The sequence below is a fragment of the Thunnus maccoyii genome, chromosome 20 (assembly GCF_910596095.1).
Source record: "Thunnus maccoyii chromosome 20, fThuMac1.1, whole genome shotgun sequence".
Lineage (NCBI taxonomy): Eukaryota > Metazoa > Chordata > Actinopteri > Scombriformes > Scombridae > Thunnus > Thunnus maccoyii.
In genome coordinates, this window is record NC_056552.1 from 5350069 (window position 1) to 5363979 (window position 13911).

At 40.1% G+C, this 13911-nt stretch overlaps 1 protein-coding gene across 4 annotated transcripts in view; it reads left to right on the plus strand.

Moving 5' to 3' along the window:
* The window catches only part of tbkbp1 (TBK1 binding protein 1), a 66760-nt gene extending 56729 nt beyond the window's left edge, over positions 1-10031 (plus strand). For all 4 annotated transcript variants that reach the window (XM_042396948.1, XM_042396950.1, XM_042396947.1 and 1 more), the window contains 3 exons: positions 1612-1727; positions 5035-5819; positions 8211-10031. In XM_042396948.1, the coding sequence (XP_042252882.1) occupies positions 1612-1727; positions 5035-5819; positions 8211-8339 (1030 nt within the window). In that variant the 3' untranslated portion in view covers positions 8340-10031. The remainder of the gene's footprint in view (positions 1-1611; positions 1728-5034; positions 5820-8210) is intronic.
* The last annotated feature ends 3880 nt before the right edge of the window (positions 10032-13911 follow it).

The following is a 13911-nucleotide window of genomic DNA, read 5'->3' on the forward strand; positions in this document are numbered from 1 at the left end:
ATGGTAAACATACTTTTCAGTGCATGTCTTTGCAGATATCTGAAAATGTAAAAAAGGTAAAAACTGTTATTTGTACAAAAAAAATGCAGATATACTAGTTTCTCTGATAGGTACCCAAGTATCACGCTTACAAACACAAGTGGGAAGACTTAATTGAGTGGGTGTACCGAGGAAGATATTTTTAATTTGACAGTATGTTTTATTTGCTGTGTGGGCCGGATACTTTTTTTTTTTTTTATGGCTCTTTTTGGCGCTGGTGATGCAGTGGAAGTTTATATCTATTCCTATTTCTGCAGTAGAAATCCCCAGGATATTCATAAACGTTGTTTGTAATTTCTTATCTGCCACGATCTGTATGGAGGAACGAGCTGAGTCAAGTTCTCATCAACAAAGAGGTTAAATTGGTTATCCGCAGTGCTTCATCAGATATGTGTCTGGCAGAAAACCTTGTGATACTCGTGCACAGCGTCTTTCCGTTAATTAACAGTGACTGGCGCTCATGTTGTCTGCGCTTACGGTTAACCTCATATAAGGTTGTTGGTTTTTTTTCTTTAAACTTAAAAAGGTGCCACCTTGCTGTACATTTGTTACTGCATTTATGAAACTAATGAAAAGTTTCATTTTTGGAAAATGCTGCTCTTTACAAGAAATTACTCAAACTGGCACGATAAACTTATTATCTTTAAGATTTCAGGTTTGATTTCAAGGTTTCTAACATGCCACATTCTGTAATTAACCTTACAATCTACCACTAATTGGTGCTGGAATGAGTCAATTTCAGGTCAAGACTGAGGAGTTTATAAAAATTGGTTAGACATTTGAGATAAGCCAATTGAAACTAGATATGAAGGCAGCTGGCACCAGCAGTGACTAACTACTAAAGTAGCTTCTTTCTATCTGAACCTGATCCTCTGCTGTAATGCAGCCTACACTACCTCTATCTCTTTGCTTTTAACCACATATAGTAAATATCTCTCTTTATGCCATCTTTATCAAATGAATGCTTAGAGATCAACAGTGTGCTGACAGATTATTCCTCATATCTACTTGTATAACGCTTGCCTCACAGTAATTTATGTTTGCAGGATTCAGATCAGTTTCAATCCGTAAGCTAATGAGCTGAGACAAAGTCAGCTTGTTGCCATGGTTAAAGACACAGAAGCCTGTAAGCCAACCATCCTTGTTTACGGTTCTTGAAATAGAGTTGCTCTGTCAGTACGGCCCCTGAGAGAGTCATGACACATCTTGCATGGAATGGTGTGATTTTATGCACTTCAATCATATGCCCTGCGACTTGCACTCTAAAAATATGAGCTTCTAAAGCCTCTCAATTAGCCAGCCTGATATGTGAGGCTGTGTCAGTACTGCAGAAGTCATTCAGTTTAAAGAGGAGAAGAAGATCAGCTCCACACATCTTAAGTACCTGATTAACACCCATCACTTGTATACAGTGTGAGTTTTAAAGATTAAACAGATTACAGTGTTTGTATAATCAGTTGTAATACATTAACATTTCACCAACATTATAATACTCTGTAATGACAATGATTATGATAATTACATAATTGCCTCTCCTCCTCCTCCTCCTCCTCCTCCTCCTCCTTCCTCCAGGGTGAATTTGGCTCTGGCCTACACAGAGTTAACAGAAGAGCTGGGTCGCCTCCAAGCGCTGAGCTCCAAGCAGACGGAGATCCTGAGGAAAGCCTCGCAGGAGCAGGCTAGTCCAGGTTAGCATCCTGCCATGTGAAATACTGTAAGTGTATGATGTGGAAAACCTCTCAGTCCTGCAGTGGTGGGGAGAGTTTATACACTGTAAGTAGGATGTAGTATGTAAGTATCATGAAAAATGTACATAAAATATGAAAAGTACAAATAAATGGCCCCTGTGACTGTACAGTTATATCACTGAATCATTATTAGGCTACTGAAGTACAGTTTTGATGTTGTAGTTACTTGTGGTAGAGAACATTTAACCCACAGGTGTCTAATCTAACATTGCATCATATGTTTTGTATGTAAAATCCTACTTTGTAACGTAACTATAGTAACAATAGCGGTCAAATAAATGTAGTGGAGTAAAAACTACGGCAGCATAAAATGGAAATACCCAATTAATGTACAAGTTCCTCAAATGTGTACTTAAGTACAGTACTTGATTAAATGCTCTGCTGGAGGATAACCTCTGTTGACAACCAAATTTATACGTAACATTTTGTAAATTCATCATAAAAATTTGATTTTTTTAGATAGATGCTGGTACTTTAAGAAAATTAAGTGTCATTTAAATAAAATACTATCAATGCATCAGGTTTCAAAATTTCTGCCAGGGCCATTCTAATGACAGCATTGTAACAGTTTTCTCACTTAAAGCTGATAACACAGATAGAAACTAACACAAGCATGTTGTAGAGTACAACTTACAACTGCTAAGTAGTAGCAACACCTTTCTCTTCCTGCTCACAAAGTCACACGCATAGCTAATGTCTCACAACTGTGCATCTTTTACCTACCACAAACCAAAAGGCACCACATGCAGTGCCTCTACAGAGCAGTAGATAGTGCAAACTGGAAAACAATGTTGCATAAATTAACAAATAACTGTGTTTTATGCAGCTAAGTATGGAGAAAGTTATGGAGTTTTATCACATTAATCTAAAAAATATGACTTGAATGGCACTTCTGTTTAATTAGCCACAGGATTGTGCAAATAATATGAATGCCCCTTATCTATCTTTAACAACACTTAAAATCTTTAAAAACAAATACTTGAATATTTTATATTTTATATTGTTGAAATAGTCAGTGAGAATTTGGGTGGAGCCATAAAAAATTCTTCTGGGTGTTATACCATAAGACTAAGTGTGAACTGAGTGTCATTTGACTGTTTCGTCCTTATTTGAAGGCTCAGAGAGCAGCATTAACACCCCCTCCCTTTTAACACCTTTACCAACTGGCCATAAATGATGTTTCCTCTTTGATATGGGAAGTAGAGGTTCTACACAATGGTGACTACAGAGGTGACTGACTCATCAACATATCCTGTAATTACAGGAAACTGTACTTGTACAGATATAAATATTTTTATGAAAGCATAGAGAAACTTAATGTACATTTATATTGACTGAACATCCTGATGTAGTGTCTGTAGGAGGGTTTATTTTATACAAACTGCCACCAGCCTCTTATGACAAAATGCATATAAGCATTTTCAGCCAACTGAACAATTGATACCAAAGGGGGCAGCAAAGATCTGAGAAAATATTTGAGCATAATAATAATAATAATAATAATAATAATAATAATAATAATAATAATAATACATTTCATGACACTCATGACACAGGTCACCTTACAATATGTTATTTAAGATCAGTAATACAATAATCAATCAGCAGTAATAAACATCAGTACAATCATCAATAAAACATGTAATAAACAACAGAGCATAGCTCAGTAACAGGTTAAGATTGACATTAAAAATAAGAAGCAGTTAATGCAGTCAAAAAGCTAGTTTTAAAAGATGGGTTTTTAGAGTCCAGTATGCAGATGTGAGGGGAAAGGGAGTTCCAAGGTTTGGGTGCAGCATAGGAGAAGGCCCTGGCACCCATTGTCGTGAGGTTGATGGCTGGTAGTACCAGTAGACCTGCTGATGAAGACCGTAGGGAGCGAGAGGGAGTGTAAGTCTGAAGGGGGTCTGCGAGATAAGCAGGGGATAGATTATGAAGAGCTTTAAATTTTAATAATAAGATTTGAAAGTTAATCCGTTGTGACACAGGGAGCAAGTGTAATTGAATCAGCAGGGGAGTGACATGTTTAGTGGACTTTGAGCGTCTTATAATCTGTGTTGCAGAGTTCTGGATGAGTTGAAGTTGGTGAATCTGTTTGTTAGGGATGCCAGGATCAATATCAGGATCAGGATGCAGTAGTTGCTGCATGACGTGACCAAGGCGTTGACTAAGACATCCATGGAGCGATGCGTTAAAGCAGTCTGGAGATGTTTTGCAAGTGGAAAAAGGCAATCTGGGACACATTGTTTATATGACTGGAGAAAGAGAAGGTACTGTCCAGGGTAACACTAAGGCTCTTAACCTGTGTGGAGAAGAGTATGGTGGCTCGATGGGGAGTGAGCAAATATTAGTTTTAGCAAGTGTGAATTTAGTGCCAATGAGGAGTAGCTCGGTTTGACTACTGTTGAATTTTAGGTCGTTTTTTGTCATTCATATGTGTAAATCATAGAGACAAGCAGTGAAGGTACTGGAGAGGAGAGTAGAAGTGGGTTTCTTGGACACATATAGCTGTGTATCATCAGCATAACAGTAAAAATGGATACCTTAGTGCCGGAAGATGTAGCCAAGAGGGAAGAGGTAAATAATAAACAGGACTGGCCCCAACACTGAACCCTGTGGAACTCCTTGGTAGACTATGGAGCTTTCTGACCGGTAATTCTGAATCTGTACAAAATGTGTCCTGTCTGCAAGGTAGGAGGCAAACCATTGATATACAATGCCCCCAAACCCAATGTGATCCATGAGGAATTGATTCCACAACCATGGGCATTAATCTGCTGCTATAACAGCCTCCACTCTTGAACCCCGGCTGCAGGGATTTGTTCCCATTCAGCCACAAGAGCATTAGTGAGGTCCACCATTGTTGGACAAGGCCCAGCTTGCAGTCAGAGTTCAAGTTCAATAAAACCTCAAGGTTGAAGCTACGGCTCTGTGCAGGCCAGTCAAATTCTTTCCCAACAAATTAGGAAACCCATATGGACCTGGCTTTGTGCATAGGGCTATTGTCATGAAGCTGGATTTGAAACAGGAAAGGGCCTTCCCTAAAGCACAATTTTGCCTAAAATCTCATTGAATGTTGTAGCATAAAGATTTCCTGTAAATGGCAACAGGGCCGAGACCAAAGTCAAAGTATGTGGTATGTGTGCTTTTGGTCATATAATATAATACAAGTTGCATAAATTTTTTGTTGTTGTTGCTTTTTCAAATGTGTTTTTATAATGTGTGTTTTTCCCATGTGTTCCCTCAGTTCAGCGTCACTCTCCTATCCACCACCAGCGCCACTCTCCAGTATCTCAGCGCCATTCACCCATCTCGCAGCGCCATTCTCCAGTCCCACCTCCGCCGCACCACTCCCCAATCCCACAGAGACGCTCCCCGGTGTTGCAGCGCCTCTCCCCAGACATGCACCGCCGCTCACCCCTGCTGGACATTAATGACGGACCGGCCTCTTACTCCTGCCGGCCGCCCACCCAGCACCTGCGGGCCAGCTTCCAGGGCCGTCGCAGTTACTCCGAGGTTGCTGACCCCTCAGCTTACCAGTGCCCGCCCCGCTTCTCCCTGGACCCTGTCTCCACCCTGCCTAAGCCCCGGCCCTACGTTGAGGGCTACGTAAAACAGCAGCCACAACATGTGGGCTCTCCTCATGGTGGACTGCAACACAGAGGATCCCCGTCTCCCCATCAAGGTGGTGGAGGAGACGGGGGCCTCGGGGAGAGCTCCATGCGCCACTCAAGAGAGATGCCATTCCCGCTGTCTGAAGTGGCCCACCTTCATTTTGAGCCCCCTCCACCTCCCACACCGGCCCCCCAGCCCCCACAATCCTCTGAGGACGAGGAGGAGTGGACCTGCCCGCATCCTATCAGCCCACCGCGGACGCTGGGCGTGCTCTCTGCTGCGGTGCCCAGCGGTGTCATGAGAGGCCCGGCGTCCTGCTCAGCCTTCCCCATCCCTCAGCGGTCTAACACCCTCAGCTGCCACCCGCAGCCTGGGTACATGTCTGCAGAGCATGCACAGTCCTGGCCTTCAATCAACGTGAGTTGAAGTTAATTAAAATCTGTGTGAAAAAGTTTGTGCAGCTGCGTATTTATGAGTTTGATACATAAATTTGCAGCAATTAACATTTTGAAAAAGCGTCAAGTGTCACTTTCTCACAAATGTAGTTACTGTAGGAGTGATGAACAAGAAACTTAGAAATAATTTGTAGTCTCTTTGTCATTCCTAGTGCCTCTACAGGAATATTACAGTATTTGCTTTCTTTGATATCAGTCTCACGTCTGGTGTCAAGTATGGTGTCAGAATGTGTTTAGCCTAGCCTAGCATAAATACTGGAGGCAGGGGCAAACAGCTCGTCTGGCTCTTGCTATGTAAAGTTTAAATATATGCCTGACAACAACTGTAAAGCTCACTAATTAACATGTATCTCAATGTTTAACTCAGGCATAAAAAGAATATAAAAAAAGACAGCACAGTATGTGGTTTTAGACTGGGTGATTTAATAGATGTTAGGGTTGTTCTTGGCAAACAACATCCGGATGCAGGGACTGTGCACAACTTCCTCAAAGCGAGGTTGCCAGGTTTGGTACATAGTTAGACCAAAACCGAAACCTGTGATCACTGACCAAAACTCAGCACAGAGTGTATGGATGAAGTATTGTCAAGGAATTACTCCAACAGATGACTCCTTAAATCACAAATTGTTGCTTTTACATTTCCGTTCATCCGTCCATTCTCAGATAAACAAGTGAGATACATCATGTAAATAAAACAGCTTTAGAGGTGCTGGTAGTGGTATTTTTGAACTTTTAACAGAGTCAGGCTCTCTGTTTCCCCCTGCTTTTAGTCTTTATGCTAAGTAAAACTCTTCCTGCAAGAAAAATAACAGCATCAGTTGTTTCAGCCTAATACTGACATGTTTACATTAAAGTGACAAAGACCTGTAGCAGCTAGTGTGACGTTGTTATGGAGCCACAGAGTCTGCAGTGGATGTGGTCAGGGTGGGAGGCTTTTTTAATGATTATTTTTGGTGATTGGTTGCTTTTATTTGATAGGTGAAAGTGAAGAGAGACAGGAAACAGAGTAGAGAGATGAGGTATAACATGCAACAAAGGTCCACACCCAGAATTTAACAGTAGATGTGGTTTTGTGGTATACATTTTAACCAATAGGCTACAGGTGTACCCCTGATCTAGTTTAACCCAAACCATGATGTTTCCCTTAACTTTGTGAGGCACTTATTCTCAATGGCTCCTCCCTGATCTATAATAATTAATAAATGTAAACCTAACCTAACTGAGTTGTTTTTGCATCTAAATCTAACCAAAAATGAACCATAGCTGTGTCAGATTAGTTTTAGAAGGCACTAACAAATGATACAACCTGCAATCAGATCAGAAAAAGCTTATATGTAAGGTTAGGCTAAACATGTCCTGACTCCAGTTTCATATTCAAAGGATAGGCTCATAATTTTCACAAATAATATTTATGTTAAAACAACAGTCAGGTGCCCAAATGAACACTGACACATGTTTTTTCTTGCTGTAATCATTCATCCTGTTCATACTGACCATTAAGAGATCTCTTCATAAAGCCCTTTTAATGTAAGTGATGGGGGACAAAATCCACAGCTGCGCAAAAATGTATTTAAAAGTTTATTTGAAGCTAATATGAGGCTTCAGCCGTCCAAATTAGTCAAATCAAGTCAACATCTTTCAAAGTTTAGTGCCTCTTTTTGTTACTGTCATTCCACTGCAGCTGAACAGGAATACACTGTCAGTCGAGACATATATATATATAAAGACTGTAACTGTGGAAAATATCTACTCAGTGTGACTAACTCTGACGTCTGAAGCATCATATTATCTTCAGAAAAACTTTTAAATACAGTTTTCTCAAAACAAGGACTGTGGATTTTGTCTTCCATCACTTACATTGTAAGCACATTTGGAGGAGATCTTCTAATGGTCATAATGAACAGGAATGATTGCAGCAAGCGAAATTTCAACAGACTTGAAAAATTATATAAACCTATTTTTTAATGCACAAACATGAGAAGAGCTTCTCATCTCACTCTTGGAAAGAAAGTGAGTAAGTACATTTCCTAAATGGCTGAACTAGTCCTCTAAATGGTCCTCTTCACTCTAAACTGAACTGGATAAAACAATGAATCAGTAATTGGATGAGCGTTTCCACCTGGATTTACTACTAGTCAGTCTATTTCATGGCAAGACCAAGTGGTCCCTGTTGTGTAAGTGTGAAGTGATCACTCACCAAGTGATGTAATTTTATTGCCTCCCACAGAATGACTCATACAATCCAGTGTAGTGAGTAAGTTTAAGACCACATGCAATTGATGCTGTTGTCTAATCATGTTTGTACCTGCTTATGTGTGTGTGTGTATTTGTGTGTGTGTGTGTTGATCTGCAGCTCTGGATGGAGACCGAGGAGAGTGACATGCGGAGCTGCCCTCTCTGCCAGCTGATATTCCCTGTCGGTTACCCTGACGATGCCCTCATCAAGCACATTGACTCCCACCTGGAGAACAGCAAGATCTGATCGCCATGGCAACCCGGCCTGCACACATATGCGCTCTCCTCTTATAGATTATGTAAGAGATCGGCAGACCTGGCCAAATGGGAAGTCAAACGTAGAATCACAGGCGAGCCACGGCGTCAGCTATAATCTATACAGCAGGTGGGGATGCAAAATGGCGCAGGGACCTGTTTTGATTTGGGAGCCTGCTTGACAAAAGTATTAAACACGGGTCCGTCTTGGATTTGTGAGTCTACATGCGGAGTCCTTTACCGATCGCCCTTGAGACAGCTCTGCCTGTATAATCACTGGCTCTGGTTGCTGCTGTTTTGTTATGAGTCTTGTTGTGTGGTTTCAGACAGTTTCAGGTATCGTGTTGTTTTTCGCTTCACAATGTAGTTCACTTTGATTTAGCAAAAGAATGCTGAAGACGATGTATGAGAGAGGGGCTGGCGGGTTCGGGGGCTCTGCATGTGAGTGTTAGTTTCAGTGTTGATCAGTAAATGATCAGGGAGACCTGAGACATCTTTGAATAGCTCTATTTTGACAAACTACTCTCACCACTTAGCTTTAAATACTGTACACCTGCTTTGAAATTTTCTATCTCACACATGTACAACAGTATATTTTGCAGAAGAGTCTGTGCAGTAAATGCCAAGGACAGTGATCTGGTAGAAGCTGGCTTATGGAAATGATCCAACTGGACAGAAAAACAAAAGACATATGGGAGCGTGATTAGTTTGAGTTTGAGTAAAGATTTTAAGGTTTTGATGAGGAGAGAATGTCCGTGTGAGGGATGCCAGTTCACTTTCACTTCTCTTAAACAAGGAACTATGTTTCCATGGCAGTTAAGAAAGTATAAAACATTCCAGTCTCACATTTCATTTACTGATAAATCAACTGGAGAATATGAATGTGAAAGTATGTTCGGATTAGCCCGAAGGCGGTTTTACCCTAACGGAGCGTTGATGGTGCCCTGCAGGGCGGGGCACTGATGTTGATGCATCTTCTCTACAAGTGGAGGGAAAATTTTAGTCAGAATATACCTTTATGCTTGCGGCCTGTTCAAAAATCTAAGTATCTTAGCACTTTAAGTTAGCATAGCCTATACAATGTATCTGTTTTCAGTCCCCATATATATTTTCCATGTATAATTTACTATTTATATTGTCAATCTGTAAGGCAAAAAAAAATATGATATATTTTTGCAAATGTTAATGCACCACATGTCTCATGTTGGTGTTTCTCTTATGTGCTCACGCACACCACTGTACATACCGTAGAGGAGTCGAAGGTCAAAGTCCCGCTGCATGGGATAACTTTCTGTACAAAGACTTTAAATTATCAACTGGGATTCTCCTCGGTCTTCCTAAAGATCTGACCTTCAAAACAGTTTGATGTCACGACTGCCCAGACCACCCAACAAAAAAACAAAACAAAAAAAGACAAAAAAATAACACACACACACTCAGCTGGCTGCATGAGATCAAGACTTCTTACCTGCTTTGGAGGGAAGGTTGCAGGCTTTTTAGTGTACTGTATTTTTATCTCGGAGATGTGAAACCAGAAACATCATCTCCAATCAGCAACGTTATCTCTGCAGGGGTTTAAGCAAAGACGATACTCTTCTTTTGATACATGGGTTTAATTTTTATCACAAGTGGAATCTTAACTTGAGATCTGCTTGTGGGACTTTTTTTTTTTTTTTTTTTTTTTTTTTTTTTGGAAAAAAAAAAAAAGAAAAAACAACAAAGTTACACTGATGTCAGCTAATCTGAGGCTTTCAGTTATATGTGCAGTTTCTAATGTAGGGGATGTCCCTACGCAGCCACCCATGCATTTCAACTGGTTTGAAGTTACTAAAAAGATGAAATGTGGTAGATTAGAGCACACTGGGCAGCAGGATGATGTAGGTCAAATGATTAAGTCCTTGTGTTGGCTAACATCAACACGCTGAATCCTCTGGAGGCTTTACTCCTTGCTCTGACTTTCCTGCGAAGGTTTAAAGAAAAGAGAATTTTCCAATGGGGGTCAAGGAAATATTAGTTTAAAGGATCATTCTGGTTTATTAACACTTGGACCCTATTTTCATAGGTTAAGCTTTTGATGATATTAGTCATAACAAAAAAAAAAACCTCAACAAAAGAGTTGCTGAACGTGGCAACATTGCTAAAAATAAGTCAGATTCGGCAAGAAATCCAGGTTATCCAAACATATTTGGAAGAGAAGTTAAAATGGTAAATTATTACCAAAAAATTACCAAAAACGTCTGTTGTAAACATCCATGACAGTTCACAGACAGACTTCTTGGTACAAATTTGACCAACCAAACTTGCCACAGTTTTCTTGTGCAATAAAAGATCATTACTGACATTTCAGCTGCGCTCACTTTTGATTTTTCATCCTAATAAAATGAGGGGATTTTTTTGTGACCTCTTGATAGAAGCATCATCTACTTTGAACCCCTCATCAGGGGGCGGGTTGCGTATCTGGAGATGTCAGCGGTTAAATTGAAGTGGGATTTTTTCTTTATTGCACAGTTTCATTTAAATAATTCTTTAAGCCCTAAAAGAGTGAAACCAGGGTTTCCCGCAGCGTATTACAGTGAAGGCGTCTTGCCTGAAACGAATAGCAACGACAGTAAAATCAGAAGTTTGGGTTTTAGGGAAAACACGCAAGGGCCAAATATTCAAGGGATGAGCCTAATAAGTGAATTTGAGATGAGATGCATCAGGATGTCTGATTCAGTTCAGTAGGTGGCATTGATTGATTAATCACGTTGTGCATTGCTTTGCAGCAATTAGTCAGAGCAGCATGTGGAAATGTTGGGGATAAAGTTTTTTTTTACAAGTCGAGATAAACAGCTCAGTCAGTTGGTGATGTTACAGGAAAAATCCACCGCTGCTCTGCCAGTCAAACACCACGCTGAAGTTTAATCAACAACTGGATGCATGTTTTACCCCAAAAAAAAGTCAGCATCAAGTTGAAATAAGTGTGATGGACTATTGCCAGTAGTTCTGTGTCTTGTAGTTTTATTTTCTGCCTTTGGGGGGTAAGCACCTCTTGTCACCTCTGCTAACCAATTTCCTGGGGGAAACCCTGAAGACTACTCAGTATTTCACAAGAAAAAAAACAAAGATCAAAGAAGAAAACATTTTTTTTTTTTAATACAATATTTTTTTATTTACTACCCAGTTAATCATCTCGCAACCTTGTCAATACATCTCACAACTCTGCGCTTCTTGCCCTGTCTGACTTGTCTTTACTGATGTTTTTGATGCTTTGAGATCTTAACGATTCACTTTGCGAGCACAATGTTACCATAAGCGATAAAACCAATGTCCAAAGCTGTGAAAATAAACCAGAATAATTCTTTAACATCCTGAGTTGTACAATAAAAACTTTAAGGCAGTATGGAGATACTTTGGCAGTAAATCAAAGAGGGCTTTAATGACTCCCAATTATTCTATACTATATGTATGTTCCTATATCACTCTGTGTAAAAAAAAAAATATATTTAAAGCTGTGTACAGACAGATATTTTGCAAGTGTGTAAGGCTAATGCAACATGTACTCTATTATTCAACAACTTCAAATTGGAGTGTCTGTAAATCAGTATATAATCTTTGCCACCACCACACTAAATATGAATTATACACAAGTTATATACAAGTACTACCCTACACTTTTCCTCTCTTACTCACTATATAGTGGTACGTCCTTCTGGTCAACTAATACCCAATTGCAGTCGCAGCCTGCAGATAAAAATCTGTTTTAAGCTGCCGGGTGTGTGACATCATTAAAGACAGATTAAGAGCAGTCTGTGCTACTACTTCAGGCCGTGGCGTGTGTTTGATACCGGACTGATTTTAAAACCACAAGTGTACTGGGTTTCAAGAAAAATGAAAACCGAATGTTTTGTCTGAAGGTTTCAGTCATTATACAGAAATATGTCTCTGACGGCGTGTTTCTTCTGGTGTGATTCATGATGCAGCAAAGAAAGAAAGTAGCACAGCACTCACAATGTGCACAGTTGTTTGTTTGCACTGCTGCTGCTGATGATGATGATGATGTAATGTTGCATCATAAACCGGTCGGTCACTATTATAAAATTAAAAGCCGCAAGAAATTAAACCACATTTGCACACTTAAAGTTATAACTTTATCATTTGATTCGACTCGAATTCTAACTGATGCTGATTTTTTTTTTTTTTAAATAGAGGAAACGCAGAAGTTTAAGATTTCAAAAACAATGTGTAGTCTCCCCCTTCCTCCCCCCTCCCGCCCACCTCTCAGTCAGAAGACCTATGTCAGTTCATAACCAAAGACGACAAATTATTTCCTGTATTTTGATAAAAAAAGAGGACTTGGGTAGTGCTTGTTTGTGTCAGAAGACGCTGCGCTGTGGTTACCGGTGCTGCAATGTTCACAACCACAAACCTGTTGGCCAGCAGCAATGTAGAGTGATCACACCCCATATGAGCTTACAATGTGATGCACACACATGTTCATACTGCAACACATTCGCACGTACACAAGCTGTGCTGAGGTCCATCACATAAAGGTTACAATCTCTAGTTCAGGTTTCCTGTGTTTTGTTGGGTTTTTTTTTGTGCCGACTCACTGTCAAGATGGAAAAGAAAGTTTAAAATCTGAAATCATCTCATCTGTTCTTCTTCTTCTTCTTCTTCTTTTTTTGTGTCCAAACGGCAAACCGACTCCTTGGTTTACTCAGGAGATTTCCACAATCCAGCAGTGGAAAGATCAGATCTGTCAGATTCAAATTGAATATTTCTTTAACATGAAACTCCACCCTGAAGACAAATTTCCCTCAGATTTACTCAGGAGATAAATGGCTAGGTCCAACAAAGAATTACAGTTGAAATAAAAGGCAGATTTTTCATTCTTGTACAGCTCCGCTCTCCTATGAGTAACGGCGAGTCAGGTTGCTCTCCTGGGTAACATTAAGCGCACATGGAGACCTCAGCACTAATGAACTCTCCACAACACTTATGAGAAGTGATGTCTACGGCATTTGTGTGGTGGATTAACACTGCTGGCATTCAAGGACTTTACGATATGATAAACAAAACCACAGCAGAGGTATATAAAGAGTCACTTTTTCTTTTTCTCTCTCTGTCTCTGTAAATATTCTAATAAATAAACTGGAACTTGCACTGAAACGCTACATGAACTGGCTTTTTTATGCGCAAGTGATGAGCGGTGGTTCTCAAAGTGGGGTCCGGGGACCCCCGGTGGTCTTTGAGGGGGTCCGAGAGGGTCCCCAGCAAAAAGCAAAATGGAGATTCATTTATTTTCACTACAATTACATCCATAAGTAACACAACGACAGAATTTATGACTATTTTGGTCATTTGTTTCAAACACTTTCTGTAATAAAACATCTACAAGTAAAAATCTTATCAGATAAGGGACCCTGGGACAAAATCTTATCAAATAGGGTTCTAATTTGTCACAGTTTAGAGGTCCTCGATGTGAAAAAGTTTGAGAACCGCCGCTTTAGATCACACATAACTAGAAATACTTACCTATTGAGTCACATAGTTTCTGTAAAGTTGAAAATGTGGCGATATTT